General features: G+C 37.9%; 1 protein-coding gene across 6 annotated transcripts in view; it reads right to left on the reverse strand.

The window, feature by feature from the left end:
* Positions 1-17,500, reverse strand: part of LOC133640775 (centrosomal protein of 128 kDa-like) — a 122,824-nt gene that overhangs the window by 37,875 nt on the left and 67,449 nt on the right. For 5 of the 6 annotated variants that reach the window (XM_062034391.1, XM_062034388.1, XM_062034390.1 and 2 more), the window contains 3 exons: positions 13,166-13,330; positions 6,095-6,151; positions 1,513-1,705 (listed from right to left, as the gene is read on the reverse strand). In XM_062034391.1, the coding sequence (XP_061890375.1) occupies positions 1,513-1,705; positions 6,095-6,151; positions 13,166-13,330 (415 nt within the window). The remainder of the gene's footprint in view (positions 1-1,512; positions 1,706-6,094; positions 6,152-13,165; positions 13,331-17,500) is intronic. The other variant, XM_062034389.1, reaches the window with a different exon arrangement.

Raw genomic sequence — 17,500 nt, forward strand, 5'->3', positions numbered from 1 at the left:
CTAAAGTCAAATATCGAAGCTGAAAGATAATACTGAAATAAGGCATTTATAAATGATAGGTTAGAGTTCTGCTTACTGTTGGCAATTAAGTGGGCTTCTTATAAACATAGCTAAATTGTTTATTTGATGGATGCTTAACATGGTCACACAGCATCAATGACAAACTCTAATAAATGTTATTAATGTTCAGTTTTAGGAATTGTCTTGTCACCTTGCTGACTGCTAGAATTTATAAGAGAGTCATTGTGATAAAAAATACCACACCAGTAATTCAATTTTCTATCAAAGACATTTACTACTTTAAATTAATGACTGATCCGTTGTGGAGATAGGGGTGGTTCCAAGCCCATTAAAATTAGCTGACCTGCTTATAAAACAAAATCTTCAATCTTAATTATCTAGACATCGTTCTCTTCTGTTTTGAAGAGGAGAGGTGACATGAAGATTGTGATAGGACGATTAGAGCTGCAGCCGAGGTGACATAAGAAAATTGTTGCATTAGATTAGACAATGTGAACTCTGGTGACAGTTTGAAATGATCACAAAGTTGAAAAAAGTTTAAAAAAAAATGGAACAGACTTTACGGTGGGCTGCAATATTTCCGTAAATTCCAGACTATAAACCGCTACTTTTTTTCCTACACTTTGAACCCTGTGAGTTATAAGACAGTACAGGTAATTTATGGATTTTTTTCCCCGACGACGGCCACAATTCAAATAGTAAACACAAAAACAAAAAAACAAACAAACGCACTGAGAATGTGTTTTATTGTTTGTGCTATGGCGTCATATTTTGGAAGAGCTCGCTCACTGCAGATGGTGCAATGTCCTTCTATTTGGTTCTTACAACCGGAAGTAGAGTGCCATTCCATCTTCTAGCCGTTCATAGCGTTTCTACTCGTATGGATTCTTCATTCAACGTTTGTAAGTTTTACAATATAACTAAAACTGTTAATCCTTACTAAACTGTCCCATGTGTGATGTCTGTAGGAGTGTTTTCATGCATATTTGTATGCGTAATGTAATATAGGGAGCGTCGTTAGCATTGGCTAATATGCTAACACGTATTATTAACTTACAACGGCATTCTTTTTGTATTGTTTCAGTTTCGTACATCCACCAAGACTTTACCGTGGAGTTATTGAGTCTGTTTAGCTGATTGGAGAGCTAGCTCCAGCAGCTAGTGGGTCCATGATGATGACTTCTGTTTTGTTTGATCAGCCGTTTTACTGCCGTGTTACAGACACCATTTGGAAACAAACAATGTATGTAAATAAACATTTCCAAAATCTTTCCGTGTAAATAACTCATTTCGCAACGTATATATCTGCAGCTTATAGTCCGGTGTGACTAATTTATGGAAAAATATTTTTTTCTTTTAAAATTTAGTGGGCTAAAATTTAGACGACACACCACACCTAAACCCCTGGGTAGTACTGCTTAGGTGTAGGTCTACGGTCAATGGTCCTGTTTGTCTCTCATAGGGAATAAAGCTCACTACAACATTGTTTACCTTTTTTTTCAGTGCTGATTGAGCGCAGCAGCTTCTCCTGTTGCTCCAGACGCTGCAGGAGAAAGTGTTGGTCTGCGTCCCGGGTGTGCCCGAGCGCTTTCAGCTGATCCCTGTTGTGCAGGCTCGGCCCGCTTACTCGCTCTTCTCTTGCGGCACGCTCCTGCGCCTCCTCACGTAGCCAGCGAAGCTTGGCCTGGTTGGTGTGCACAGAATGTATTAGATGTGGGTATGAAAGTCGGACATGAAGCAAAACACAGACGAAATGGCGGCACACCCAAGCAAAATACACATTTAATAGATCATTTCAATAAACAGTGCAGCGGCCGATAAAAACGCATTTATTTCACCAAGAATAAAACAGCTAACTGGTGATTTAATCATGTTTAATTATGTCTCTGAAAGTGTTCCAGATAAAAGATATAGGCTCTGGTGATAAATGCTGAACTGCGTAAACACATTTTAACAAGTATCATGCATCACCCAGTGAGCGATAAAAGCATGTCATTTAGTAAGATATTACAGCTATTACATTCACTCAATTGGTGGAGAGAGCAGCGAGGTGGAAAGCAGAGATACAAGACAAAAGAAGGAAAGAATCAGGTCATTTAAATAACACGATAATGAAAGTGCTGTTTTTTAGCTTGTGTGGCAATGAGATGTATTAACAGATTTCAACCTTTAACACATACAGTAGTTTTTTAAAACTACTTTTGCATACAGGAAGGTCAACGTCACTCTTGACTAGTGTTCCGAATAACAGCGTTATATATTATACTTTATTAGTAACAAGTAATCCAATTAATGACTTGTATGTACGTCACAACGTGGTTACCGATACGTTTGGCATACAGTAAGGCGGCACGCTACGTTGGATGCGGTTTTATGTCGATGCGACAATGTCAGAAGTACAAATTCAATGCAGGAAATATCTTCTTACTCGTGAAAGCACCATACTAAAATGAACTTAGTATCAAATAAGAAGAGGCAACATCACACAGCAAACAACACTCTTATGCACACACTACTATGACGACGTGGGAATAATGAACCACAAATCAGTGATTAAAGTGACAAGCTTGCAATCTTACAATAGCCCGTTTAAGAACAAGGAGACAAGGGAGCCATGGAAGCACACTTAATCTCTTTATCAACCAGATGTAACACAATCCAGTGAGGAGATTTGAGTGGCCGCCCCTCGAGAGCTAACAAACACGGCTGAGCTGATGCTGCGCTGTCTAGCTCTCTCGCTGACAACACACGTCACATGGAAACAGGCACCGGCTTTAAAAGCACACACTCAGCTTTCATTAAACGTCTTTCAAATGCATATGCTAGATATTTAGTTTTTTTACAGTAACGCGATACCGTAAATTACAGACTATAAGCCCCTACTTTTTTCCTACGCTTTGAACCCTGCGGCTTAAACAGTGCAGCTAATTTTTTTTTTTTTTTTTAAATTGCTGACAACCATAATGCTAATAGTTTATAAAAAGAAAAAAGAAAAATTAACAAGCAAAGACACTGAAAAGGTGTATAATTATTTATGCTATGGTGCCATCTTTTTTGGAGAAATTCGCTCACTACAGGTGCTGCAGTGTCCTTGTGTTAAGAGTTTTTTTATTTTAACATGTCCTGTCCAGCCAACCAGGCAAATCATATTGTTGATGTAGATTATCTATATCTGCTGTAGAGATTTACTTTAGAAAAGAGAAGTGTTGGATACTTCTCTTGTTGTCTTATTTGTATTTGGATTACTTAAATTGATTTATTTAATTTTTGGCACAGCTGGACCGGGGCAGGAGGGGATAGAAAGAAAACAAAAAAGAAGACAGAGGGGTAATTTCAGGGACAAGAGTGGGATAAGACAGTTTAGAGCTTTAAACCGGAAATAGAAGTGCGGTTCCGTCTTCTAGCCGTCCATTGCGTTTCTACTCAGATGTACTCTTCATTCATCACTCCAAGCAACGTTTGTAAGTTTTACAAAACAACTAAAACTATTTATACCCACTAAAATCTTGATCTTAGCGCCGCTTTCGATACTGTTGATCATAATATTTTATTAGAGCGTATCAAAACGCTTATTGGGATGTCAGACTTAGCCTTGTCTTGGTTTAACTCTTATCTTACTGACAGGATGCAGTGTGTCTCCCATAACAATGTGACCTCGGACTATGTTAAGGTAACATGCGGAGTTCCCCAGGGTTCAGTTCTTGGCCCTGCACTCTTTAGTATTTACATGCTGCCGCTAGGTGACATTATACGCAAATACGGTGTTAGCTTTCACTGTTATGCTGATGACACCCAACTCTACATGCCCCTAAAGCTGACCAACACGCCGGATTGTAGTCAGCTGGAGGCGTGTCTTAATGAAATTAAACAATGGATGTCCGCTAACTTTTTGCAACTCAACGCTAAGAAAACGGAAATGCTGATTATCGGTCCTGCTCAACACCAACATCTATTTAATAATACCACCTTAACATTTGACAACCAAACAATTAAACAAGGCGACTCGGTAAAGAATCTGGGTATTATCTTCGACCCAACTCTCTCGTTTGAGTCACACATTAAGAGTGTTACTAAAACGGCCTTCTTTCATCTCCGTAATATCGCTAAAATTCGTTCCATTTTGTCCACAAGCGATGCTGAGATCATTATCCATGCGTTCGTTACATCTCGTCTCGATTACTGTAACGTTTTATTTTCAGGCCTCCCTATGTCTAGCATTAAAAGATTACAGATGGTACAAAATGCGGCTGCTAGACTTTTGACAAAAACAAGAAAGTTTGATCATATTACGCCTATACTGGCTCACTTGCACTGGCTTCCTGTGCACCTAAGATGCGACTTTAAGGTTTTACTACTTACGTATAAAATACTACACGGTCAAGCTCCTGCCTATCTTGACGATTGTATTGTACCATATGTCCCGACAAGAAATCTGCGTTCAAAGAACTCCGGCTTATTAGTGATTCCCAGAGCCCAAAAAAAGTCTGCGGGCTATAGAGCGTTTTCTATTCGGGCTCCAATACTATGGAATTCCCTCCCGGTAAAAGTTAGAGATGCTACCTCAGTAGAAGCATTTAAGTCTCATCTTAAAACTCATTTGTATACTCTAGCCTTTAAATAGACTCCCTTTTTAGACCAGTTGATCTGCCGTTTCTTTTCTTTTCTTTTCTACTCTGCTCCGGGGTGGACCGCTAGCCTGTCCATCAGATGGGGACATCTCTACGCTGCTGACCCGTCTCCGCTCGGGATGGTTCCCGCTGGCCCCACCATGGACTGGACTTTCGCTGATGTGTTGGACTTTCACAATATTATGTCAGACCCACTCGACACCGAGGATGTCGTTGTGGCTTGTACAGCCCTTTGAGACACTTGTGATTTAGGGCTATATAAATAAACATTGATTGATTGATTGATTGATTGATTGATTGATTGATTGATTGATTGATTGATAAACCATGTGATGTCTGTAGGAGTGCTTTCATGCATATTTATACATGCTATCATAATGTAATGAAGCTAACGTAGTTAGCATTAGCTAATATGCTAACACGTTTACGAGTGTTTGTGTTAGTATTAACTTCCAACTGCATTCTTTTTTGTATTTTTTCAGTTTCACAAATTTCACAGTAAATTCCCCAAAATGTCACCGTGGAGTTTTTGAGTCTGTTTAGCTGATTGGAGAGCTAGCTTCCGCAGCTAGTGGGTCCAGGAGGATGACTTATGTTTTGTTGGATCAGCCGTTTTACAGCCGTGTTACAGACAACGTTTGGAAACAATTAAGGTATGTAAATAAACCTTTACATAATATTTATGTGTAAATAACTCATTTCACACTGTATTTATCTGCGACTTTTATTCCGGTGCGGCTAATATATGGATTTTTTTTTCTTTTTTCTAAAACTTAGTGGGTGCGGCTTATATACAGTGCGCTCTATAGTCCGGAAAATAAGGTAATGACTTCCCCTATTAATGAATTACATTTATCAAAGGCTCACTAATTAAATTACTTTTTTGGCAAAGAAACAAGTAACTATAATAATTACTTTTAAAAAGTACTTTTCCAAACACTGCTCTTGACAAATTTAAAATTTAAGCAAATCCAGAAAGTATTATCAAGTCAAAAAAATAAACATTGTGAATTAATTTGGATAAGTGTGGTTGTGACAATTTACCACCTCAAGCGCCGGAGATTTAATTCCGTCCACTCCTGGTCACACAGGAAGTGATCTCATGTGATTTAGAAACAAATCTTTTGCTGACTTGGGTCCCCACTGAATGTGGGGAAAAATGGAAACCCATCATCAGCCTAACTGAAAGGTCATATTATTCCACGGTCCACAAGGCTCAAAACTGCGCCGCGCATTTTCTCCAATAATACATCATTTTTCAGAGATGTTTCATCAAAGTAAATGTTGGTGTTGGATAAACAAAAAAATGTATCATTAATTTTCCAGGCTGTGCAGGCACGTCGTGTTCTCGCTAACAGCATTGCGCTCTTAATCTTGTGTTGTATAACTGAATTTGTTGGGAAAATCCCTCATAAGGTTGACAGCGCGACACGCAATAATCATACCTTTGTGTCTGCTAGCCAAAGGGAGGGGTCTTTGACTAATCCAGATTTCTTGGTTGCCTGTCGATAAAAATGAATGCAATTGTGAGTTTGTGAGCTAAAAATGTAAATATGCATACATGAATACACTGCAATAACTCCAAAAAATGTGTAACCTGTTCTCAAGTATGTAATGTCGGGGGTGTCTAAACTTTTTAGGAATTACGTGATGCATTGGGGCTAAAAACAATTTGGCTGGTGGCCGAAAGCCATATTAAAGAGTATGTGAAAGTTGGACTCCTACCTTGTTTACTTCCCTGACGACCTACATAAAGTTTTGTAATCAATCAGAAATATCAATCAGCTAAAATGCGCCAAGTGTGGATAGTGTTTTGCATTTTTCCCATCATGCATTACAGGGGATTTAAATGAGTGTAATTTTGAATCATTCGTGATGCTTGGACATGTTTTAGAACAACCACAAAGTCCTGTGAGCAGGTTGTGTTATGTGTGACCATGTTTGCTGACGTTTTGTGTTAGTTTTTTTGCACCACGAGGTTGTTTGGATTGGGTCATATTAGTCAACTTTTTTGACCCTCGGGCCGTGGTTAGCCTTCCTAAGCGCTTGACGTCTCGCCGGCCAAGCTGAATACGCCCGCGGACCGCAGTTCGGAAATGCCTGACCTATGTGGCGCAGAGCACGAGGTTACACAGGGTCAAACGTATGCATTCCGAAACAAAGCTGCCACTATTTGCAACACAAATGAGGCTTTGGAGCCAAGAGCTGCTGAAATAAACATTTTCATGGAAACCTCTTACATACTGTGTGCAATCACGATGCTAAATGTCACTCGATAAAAAGCACACGGCCACTCATGCTATGCAAATGCTGAAATGTAGCAGCTGATATAAATGTATTGGTAAATAACAACAGAGGCTGCTGCATACATGATTCATTTATTACATGACTCATATGAGGACAAACGTGTGCATGCCAGCAGCTCAAATTAAATTGGAAATATAGTAATAATTTAAGCATCTCTAAGTATTTTAACTAACTCAGTTTGTATTTGATTTATTTGTAATGTTGCTAATGTGTAGGTACGATTGTTAAAAGACAAAAAAACAATAAGTTGACTAACCCCCAAGCTTTGTTTGGTTGAAATACACTCCTGAACAAAAACCTTTAAGGGGAACTACACCTATTTTGGGGAATGTTTTCCATCAATCACAATCCCCATGTGAGACAAGAATACACAGAAAAGTAGATACTAGAATATAAATCATGCCTCTCAAAGGTATAATAGAAGGTAAGGAAGTTAGTCAACTTTGAGATTCCACACTCTATGCAAAAAAAATTGCTTCGACTAAAGCAGTGGCGACTGGCTCTCAACAAATGGAAGGCAGCAAAAGACCTGACGACGTCACAAGGAAGACTCCGCAAGGTGTTCTTTGTCTCTCAGCGTTTTTTTACTTAAGGAAAATTCTGAATTGACCAGCTAAAAGAGAGGATAAGTTTTGCTGAAAGATACAACCATCGCACCTGTTTTCATCCCAGTGAGTGCGGACATTGTAAGTGTGTAAGTGACTGTTTTATGTTCTTATTTGAAACGTTTAGTACAAGTGCGACATGTTTAAGGTCCAAGTGCGATTGTTTATTCTGCTCTACATTTTTTTGGACAAGTTCCAAATCAATAAATGAATCGATTGATTGATTGACTGATTGAAGGCAATGATTAGTGGTAGCAAACACAGAACTCACTCTCGACGCGCTTGTTGTTGACATCCGTTGCTATGCGCTCAGTGGAAATACACCCAAAAAAGTTCCAGTAATGCTGAAAATGACCAAAATACCATAGTACTGTTGCATGTCTTAATAAATGTGCCTGTTACTACATTCCCGTAAATTCCGGACTATATCCCGCTACTTTTTTCCTACGTTTTGAACCCTGCGGCTTATAAAACAGTGTGGCTAATATATGGATTTTTCTTCACTGGCGACCTAAACGCAGACACTGAAATTATGTTATTATTATTTGTGCTATGGTGCCATCTTTTGGACGAACTCGCTCAATGCAAATGCTGCTGGGTGAATGTCTACACTAGTACTTCCATCCATCCATTTTCTACCGCTTGTCCCTTTTGGGGTCGCGGGGGGTGCTGGAGCCTATCTCAGCTGCATTCGGGCGGAAGGCGGGGTACACTCTGGACAAGTCGCCACCTCATCACAGGGCCCTTTCTTCTAGTTATTCCTTTCAACCGGGCGTACAAGTGCCGTTCTGACATCTAGACAGTCGTCTATAGCGTTTGTACTTGTATGGATTCTTCATTCATAACTCCAAGCAACATTTGTAAGTTTTACAATACAACTAAAACAATTCTTACTTACCAAAACGTCCCATGTGTGATGTCTGTAGGAGTGTTTTCATGCATATTTGTACGCGCTATCGTAATGTAATTAAGCTAGCGTCGTTAGCATTAACTAATATGCTAACTTGTTTACGAGTGTCTGTTAGTATTATTAACTTATAATGGCATTATTTCTGTATTGTTTCAGTTTCACAAATTTCTCAATACATTCACCAAAACAGCACTGTGGAGTTATTGAGTCTGTGTAGCTGATTGACGATGACTTCTGTTTTGTTTGATCAGCCGTTTTACTGCAGTGTTACAGACACCGTTTGGAAACAATTTAGGTGTGTAAATAAACATTTACAAAATATTTCTGTGTAAATAACTAATTTCACATAGGCTTCCGGTCTCTTTTACTTGCCTTTTTAGCGCCTCAGAACTCAGCCTGTGCGTGTTCACAGCCTCACAGACAGTCGGAAATTATAGAACTCTTTTTAAAAATGCTAACTCTTCTCACTCCGGGGTTAAACAAAAACCTGAGGGAACCACAACAAGGGGGCAGAAGAGCCGCCGGTTGCAGACCCATGTTCTGGACCATAGACCCAACCAACCCATTGTAGTTTTTGCAATGAAAGACAAGCAAATCCCACTAATACAGGGGAAAAAAGATTATTACTGGCATCTCCGTAAACGGAAAGCGCAGACAGCATGTTAAAATCGTTAAAAAAATGGATCACATGGTTACTTGTCTGCTTACAGTACTTACACATTAGGCCAAGCTGTTGGGCATAATGAACAAACAGCATGATTTTTTTAGACCCATTCTGGAGGAAGTCTCCACACACAACATTATCTCAGCATGAGCATCAGGCAACTTTTTTTCGAGTTGTCACTTCCAACCGAGTCAAAGCCAAGGAGACATTTCAAGTGCGCTGAGGCTTAAACTGCAGCTGTAGAGCACGATGGTGCACAGGTCCCTTTTCTGAGGAGGTCCACAAGCACTTGGCAGACAGAGCGACTGCTGAACAAGGATAAAAATGCTTTTGCGATCAAAGGGAGCGCTGCACGGTGGCAGGAAAAGACTGGGAGAGAAGTCGACTGGGAGCTGAAAGTGCTGTCAGTTGGATTGATGTGCAAAACAGCATTGTTGAATATCCACCTTGTCATTTAAGTGCCTGCATATTGCTATACACATATAAATATATATATATATATATATGCGGCTTTTGAAGCTAAAGCTGTGGATTTTTCCTCACTGACGGTCATAATACAAATAGTTTAAAACAAACAAAACAGGCAAATACACTAAAAAGGTGTGTTATGGTGCCATTTTTTGGACGTGTCCTTCCATTAAGAGCTTTGAACCAGAAGTAAAAGTGCCTGTCAGTCTTCTAGCTGTCCGTAGCGTTCCTACTCATCTGGATTCTTCATTCATCACCCCAAGCAACGTTTGTAAGTTTTGCAGAAGGGGTGTCCAAACTGCGGCCTGACGACGTCTACAAATTGGCCTGCGAGACGTCATGAGTTTAGTAAAGAATCTTGCCCGCAGGGAAAGTGCATTCACTTTTAAAATCTAACATTTTTGATTCTGCTGTTTTGTCACCATCTAGAGGACAACATGATTTTTTCCTGATCAACTACCTTTACTAATGCACTGAATGCACAACAATTACTTATATGACCCAATGCAAACAACCTTCCCTAGTCATGGTGCAAAATAAAATAAATACATTAAATCCAACCAACACAAAATATCTACAAACATGGTCACTGATTCTTGTGTATATTATAAAAAAAAGTCCATTCACCATAAAAAAATCTAATTTACACCCATCCATTACAAAGCATGATGGGAAAAATGCAAAACACGCTCCACACTTATCCATGTTTGGTACATTTTAGCTGCTTGATATTTCTGATTGATTACAAAACATTAAGGAGGTCAAGGTCTAATTCCTTGTGTTAAAGCTGAATGTGATTCTGATTATATAAGAACAAATGTTCATATTAGGTAATATTAATAACCATATTTGTTTGTATATATATATATATACATATATATATATATATATATATATATATATATATATATATATATATATATATATATATATATATATATATATATATATATATATATATGACTTGACTTTATTTATTCATGCTTGCAGTGGAGCCAGGGCCCCACTGAAAAAACAGCTGAACTTTACAATGAATATCAAACAAACAAAGATAAAAAAGATGAAAATATCAGACAGTATTTTATATATAAAAAAAAAAATAATAAAAAAAACATTCAGGGCAACAGCAGCATATATATATATATATATATATATATATATATATATATATATATATATATATATATATATATATATATATATATATATATATAAAACATGTGTTTCGCCTTTTGATGTTGAAATCGTTTCAATGCTGAAATGGTTTGAATGTTGAAAAGCTGACGCTAAACTGAAATACTGGTGGAATGTAGAAATGGTGTGAAAGTTTAAATAGATTAAAGGTTAAAATGGATTAAGAGGTGAAGAGCAGAAGCTGTACTGAAATGTAGTATGAATCTTAAAATGCTAAATGTTACGAGAGTTAGCATACTTCAAGAGGTTACCAAGTAACATCATCTATATATTTTATCTGTAAATGTATCACATTAGCTAAAATGCTGGCATAAAACTCAGCATGCTAACAGGGAAACAGCTAGCATACTTGTAACATGGCGCCAAGTAACGATATCCATGATTATTAGGTTTACAATGTATAATATTAGCTAAAAATGCTAGAAAAAATGTTAGCTAGCTAACATTAACATGCTATCAGATGAAGAGCTAACATACTTCTAAGATGGAAGCAAGTAACAAAATACACGTTTATTAGGTTAAAAAATACAACATTTAGTAAAAATGCTCGCATAAAACATTAGCATGCTAACATTAGCATGGTAACAGTGAGACAGCTGGCATACTTTTAAGATGGCACCAAGTAAAATAATCCATGATTGTTAGTTAAAAAAGTACAAAATTAGCCTAAATGCTTGCATAAAATGTTAGCATGCTAACATTAGCATGGCAACAAAGGAACAGCCAGCATACTTAGAAGATGGCACCAAGTAACAGAATCCAGGATTATTAGGTTTAAAACGTACAAAATTAGCTAAAATGCTAGTATAAAAAGTTAGCGTGCTAATATTGAAATGTTAAAGGCCTACTGAAATTATTTTTTTTTTATTTAAACGGGGATAGCAGATATATTCTATGTGTCGTACTTGATCATTTTGCGATATTGTCATATTTTTGCTGAAAGGATTTAGTAAAGAACATCGACGGTAAAGTTCGCAACTTTTGGTCGCTGATAAAAAAAAAGCATTGCCTGTACCGGAAGTAGCGTGACGTCGCAGGTTGAAGGGCTCATCACATTTCCCCATTGTTTACACCAGCAGCGAGAGCAATTCGGACCGAGAAAGCTACGATTACCCCATTAATTTGAGCGAGGATGAAAGATTTGTGGATGAGGAACGTGAGAGTGAAGGACTAGAGTCGCTCTGACCGTAACTTAGGTAAAAGGGCTCATTGGATTCAACACTTTCTCCTTTTTCTATTGTGGATCACGGATTTGTATTTTAAACCACGTCGGATACTATATCCTCTTGAAAATGAGAGTCGAGAACGCGAAATGGACATTCACAGTGACTTTTATCTCCACGACAATACATCGGTGAAGCACTTTAGCTACGGAGCTAATGTGATAGCATCGTGCTTGAATGCAGATAGAAACAAAAGAAATAAGCCCCTGACTGGAAGGATAGACAGCAGATCAACAATACTACTATCAGGAGACACCGAACCAAACACTGGACCTGTAACTACACGGTTAATGCTGTGCCGCCTGTTGAAGCCTAGCAATGCTGTTGCTAACGACGCCATTGAAGCTAACTTAGCTATGGGACCTCGTCAGAGCTATGGTAAAAACATTAGCGCTCCACCTACGCCAGCCCTCATCTGCTCATCAACACCCGTGCTCACCTGCGTTCCAGAGATTGACGAAGGACTTCACCCGATCATAGATGCGGTCGGCGGCTAGCGTCGGATAACGCGTCTGCTATCCAAGTCAAAGTCCTCCTGGTTGTGTTGCTGCAGCCAGCCGCTAATACACCGATCACACCTACAACTTTCTTCTTTGCGGTCTCCATTGTTCAACAAATTGCAAAAGATTCACCAACACAGATGTCCAGAATACTGTGGAATTTTGCGATGAAAACAGAGCTGTTTGTATTGTGATACAATGTGTCCGAATACTTCCGTTTCAACCATTGACGTCACGCGCAAACGTCATCATACGTAGACGTTTTCAACCGGAAGTTTCGCGGGAAATTTAAAATTGCACTTTATAAATTAACCCGGCCGTATTGGCATGTGTTGCAATGTTAAGATTTCATCATTGATATATAAACTATCAGACTGCGTGGTCGGTAGTAGTGGCTTTCAGTAGGCCTTTAAAATTAGCATGCTATGGCAAATAAAAATGATCATGTCATACATATGATGTCATATTGACCACGCCCCCACCGCCACATATATAGTGGCAATCTAGGGGAAACCCTGATATGGAAAAATACTTTTTCCCTCTAAAATTTAGTGAGTGTGGCTCACATACCGGCGTGCTCTATTGCCGGTAAACAGGGTACATTTGTAAATTGGGTTGTAAAAGAAAAAAAACAGTCTACTATACCTGTAAGTTGTCTTCACTATTCCTGCAGAGGCCATGGAGCACTACATCTAGTTCATCACCAACGGTGGACAGAGTTGCCTCATGTTCTGCCTCCATTTGTGCCAGCTTCTCTTCCAGTCTAACAAGCTCTGAAACCGAGACACGTCTTCCTTCGTTTGAACTCATCTGTGAAGGAGAGGAGAGCGATGACAGAGTTGAGGGTATTGTCCTCTCCTGGAGTTCTTCTGGCTTAATATGGTAGGAGACTAGGGACGGACATAATCATCGATTGGTTAAGCAACTGATCTGTCGATCTGTGGAATTGACAACGATGTTATTGTCAATAGACCAAATCACCACTGATGTAATGGTGATACATAATAATAACAATAATGTAATTATCTGGATGAAAACCAACTTGATGGAGCTTGAGAGGCGCTGCGAAGAACAATGGGCCAAACTCCCCAAAGATAGGTGTGCCAAGCTTGTGGCATCGTGTTCAAAAAGACTTGAGGCAGTAATTGCTGCCAAAGGTGCATCAACAAACTATTGAGCAAAGGCTTTGAATACTTATGTACATGTGATCGCTTTGTATACCCTTTTTAATACATTTTCTAAATAAAACATTTTTTTTAAATTCACATTGTCATTATAGGGTATTGTGTGTAGAATTTTGAGGACAAAAATGAATGTATTCCATTTTGGAATAAGGCTGCAACATACCAAAATGTGTAAAAAAGTGAAGTGCTGTGAATCCTGTAGATCCAAGATGAAAAACTTCTCTAAATTGAACTTTACATAGTAAGTTTTATGTATAAATACAGTAGAATGTAAGAAAGACTCCTCTGTTTTATTTTATCAAAGTAAATAAATGAGACCAAGAAGTACTTTGTAATGTGTTTATGAAAGTAAAATACTCCCATATTTTTCTTATTAAAGGGGAACTGCATTTTGTAAAAATGTTGCACATGTTTTTCTTCTTTTAATGCATGGTAACTATTGAATACATGTGATTAAAACAAGGGAGCCTATAGGAGTCGTTGTATTCCGTCTATAAAACCCTTAAAAAAACATCCAAACACCTCCATTTAGGACTTATATACATGATTTAATGTAGTAACATTTATAATAACATTTAATATTTACGTATTTTGATAATTTTAAGCATAAAGGCGCATTAATTTTAAAAAAGCATCACAACTTTCGCTTTTTTCTTCAACAACACTGATTATTACTCACTGCAGACTTTATGAGAGCCAACAAACATATTAAAAAAATCACTCACTGTAAAAGGTCTGCTGTCATTAGGATGCCGACTGCTAAGATGTTCCTATATTCCCATTTACCGTATTTTTCGGAGTATAAATCGCTCCGGAGTATAAGTCGCACTGGCCGAAAATGCATAATAAAGAAGGAAAAAACATATATAAGTCGCACTGGAGTATAAGTCGCATTTTTTGGGGAAATTTGTTTGATAAATCCCAATACCAAGAATAGACATTTGAAAGGCAATTTAAAATAAATAAAGAATAGTGAACAACAGGCTGAATAAGTGTACGTTATATGAGGCATAAATAACCAACTGAGAACGTGCCTGGTATGTTAACGTAACATATTATGGTAAGAGTCATTCAAATAACTATAACATATAGAACATGCTATACGTTTACCAAACAATCTGTCACTCCTAATCGCTAAATCCCATGAAATCTTATACGTCTAGTCTCTTACGTGAATGAGCTAAATAAAATTATTTGATATTTTACGGTAATGTGTTAATAATTTCACACATAAGTCGCTCCTGAGTATAAGTCGCACCCCTGGCCAAACTATGAAAAAAACTGCGACTTATAGTCCGAAAAATACAATATTTATTATTGATAATAATCTTTTTGATTTATACATAGTATCACATTATTTGACAAAGTTTATTCTGTTAAACTGTATGCAAGTAGGTTGGATATAATTATTGAATATGATAGAATTCAATAGTAAGTTTACTTATTAAAAGTTAAGTTGGGCCCCGAGGTTAAAAAGGTTAAGAACCCCTGGATAAGAGCATATAAATTTAAATAAATAATAATAAAAAACCCTCCAAAGGCATCAATGCCTCACCTGGTGTGAAGGTCACCACACATCACTGCTTTATAGTTACTGCAATAAAGGTTTAATGGAAGCAACATTTGACACTGGAAATAAGTATTACAAACAGAACTGATTCCAATGGGGAATTTTGTTTTGGCTAAACCTTACTGAAGGTCAAGCAACATATAAAAGAGACTGGCGGAATTTTTAGATACCTTAAAAAGTTGTTTTTTTTTACCCTGGCAAAGAAGCAAAATAATAGACTACAGAGAAATACAGAGACAACCTGAGGCATCGGTGTCATTTGCTTTCCTCCCACACAAACAGACCTAGTTAACTACCCTCCTCTGGTCTGCTCTGTCAATAGTTTCAGGGTCTCTTCCAGGACACAGTCAATCAATATGCCAGAGACTCAGGAACTAACCGATCAGTGTTGCCCGGGGACTATGGCTCATTATTCTGTCTCTGCATGATAAACTACCCACATTACATGAATAACAGCCTTTTTTTCCCATCCATCCCCCCCATTTAGAGTCAATACATGGATGCCCTAAAGAGAGCCTCCTACTTATGGGGCCTGTCAGGGAGGAAAGTAAAGACTCCATCTGCTGTTGTAAAACACCGCAGATTCAATGGCTGCTTGAAATAGTGCAGATTTGGCACAAACGTGACCTTTAAAAGGTGACGCGTGATGATGACTTGACCTTGCTTACAAGCCACAGCTGTGTTGCCAGGAAGGAGTGGAATGTCCCGGTGTGTTATTAAACATGTGCTCGCCCATCTGTTGCAGCGCTACAAAGCACGGTTTGCATTTATCGCGGTTATGCTAATTGAACAAATAACTTTCAAACTTATTTGACGGGTGCAGTGGAACTCATTAAACAAAGTGGATTTGCAACAACTGTTCTAGTCATTCTTTTTTTTTTGTCTCTCATGCAGGGCATTCACTTTCAAACAAGCAGTGAAAAACTAAGCTATACCATTGAATGTACAAACACATGTACGCAATTATTACTTTGTATCTTTTCCATTAGAGCAGCGTTTCTCAAAGTGTGGGGCGCGCCCCACTGGTGGGGAATAGAGACATGACAGGTGGGGCGCGAGGAACGGGAGGAAATTTCACTTTGATTTTTTTAAATTTTTTATTATTATATTCTTTGATTTTTTTTTTACTATGCTTTCATTTTCTATACACACTGGAAATCACTTTGTGATTCTGTCTGTGAAATCCGCTATATAGATAAATGTAAATGACTTATTTTTCCTGTATGCTTTACATTTCTAGGTAGGAGCGAAAGTTTGACAGACAGCAACAGTAACTAATGGGGGCGGGGCTAAGCGGAAGCTTTGTGAATGGCGAGTCACTGTGCGAGGATTTGCTGTTTTGCAAATACATAAAAAATAGAGGCACTGCTGATGAGCTGTTCAAGATAATGGACAGTTTCCTCAAAGAACACGACCTTAAATGGGAAAACTGTGTGGGCTTTTGCTCTGATGGCGTGCATGGCAAAGTCAAGAAACGGGCTGCAGGCTCTAATAAAGAGGGTTGCGCCAAATGCGCATCGGACACAATGTGTCATTCACCGGGAAACACTCGCGTCAAGGCAGCTCAGCCCCGAATTCAATGAGGTTTTAACAGTGGCAGTGTCAAGCCTGCAGCCCCGATTTGAAAAGCTGTGTAGTGCAAAACAGGCTCATTGCAGCCACTAATGCTGGAGTACTGTAAAACTCATGTTCACTTGCCCTGTCCTCCTTTTTTTTGGCAAAGATTGCAAAGTGGCACTTTTATTTTCATTTATTATTGAACTTGATGCAAGTTATTTGATTTATTATTGAACTTGATGCAAGTTATAACACTTTTATTTGTTTTATTATTGAACTTGATGCAAGTTATAACACTTTTTTAGATTTATTATTGAACTTGATGCAAGTTATAACACTTTTGTTTTATTTATTATTGAACTTGATGCAAGTTATAACACTTGTTTTATTTATTATTGAACTTGATGTAAGTTATTTGATTTATTATTGAACTTGATGCAAGTTATAACACTTTTATTTGATTTATTATTGAACTTGATGCAAGTTATAACACTTTTTTTGATTTATTATTGAACTTGATGCAAGTTATAACACTTTTTTTGTTTTATTATTGAACTTGATGCAAGTTATAACACTTTTTTAGATTTATTATTGAACTTGATGCAAGTTATAACACTTTTGTTTTATTTATTATTGAACTTGATGCAAGTTATAACACTTGTTTTATTT

The sequence above is a fragment of the Entelurus aequoreus genome, linkage group LG23 (genome assembly GCF_033978785.1).
Source record: "Entelurus aequoreus isolate RoL-2023_Sb linkage group LG23, RoL_Eaeq_v1.1, whole genome shotgun sequence".
NCBI lineage: Eukaryota > Metazoa > Chordata > Actinopteri > Syngnathiformes > Syngnathidae > Entelurus > Entelurus aequoreus.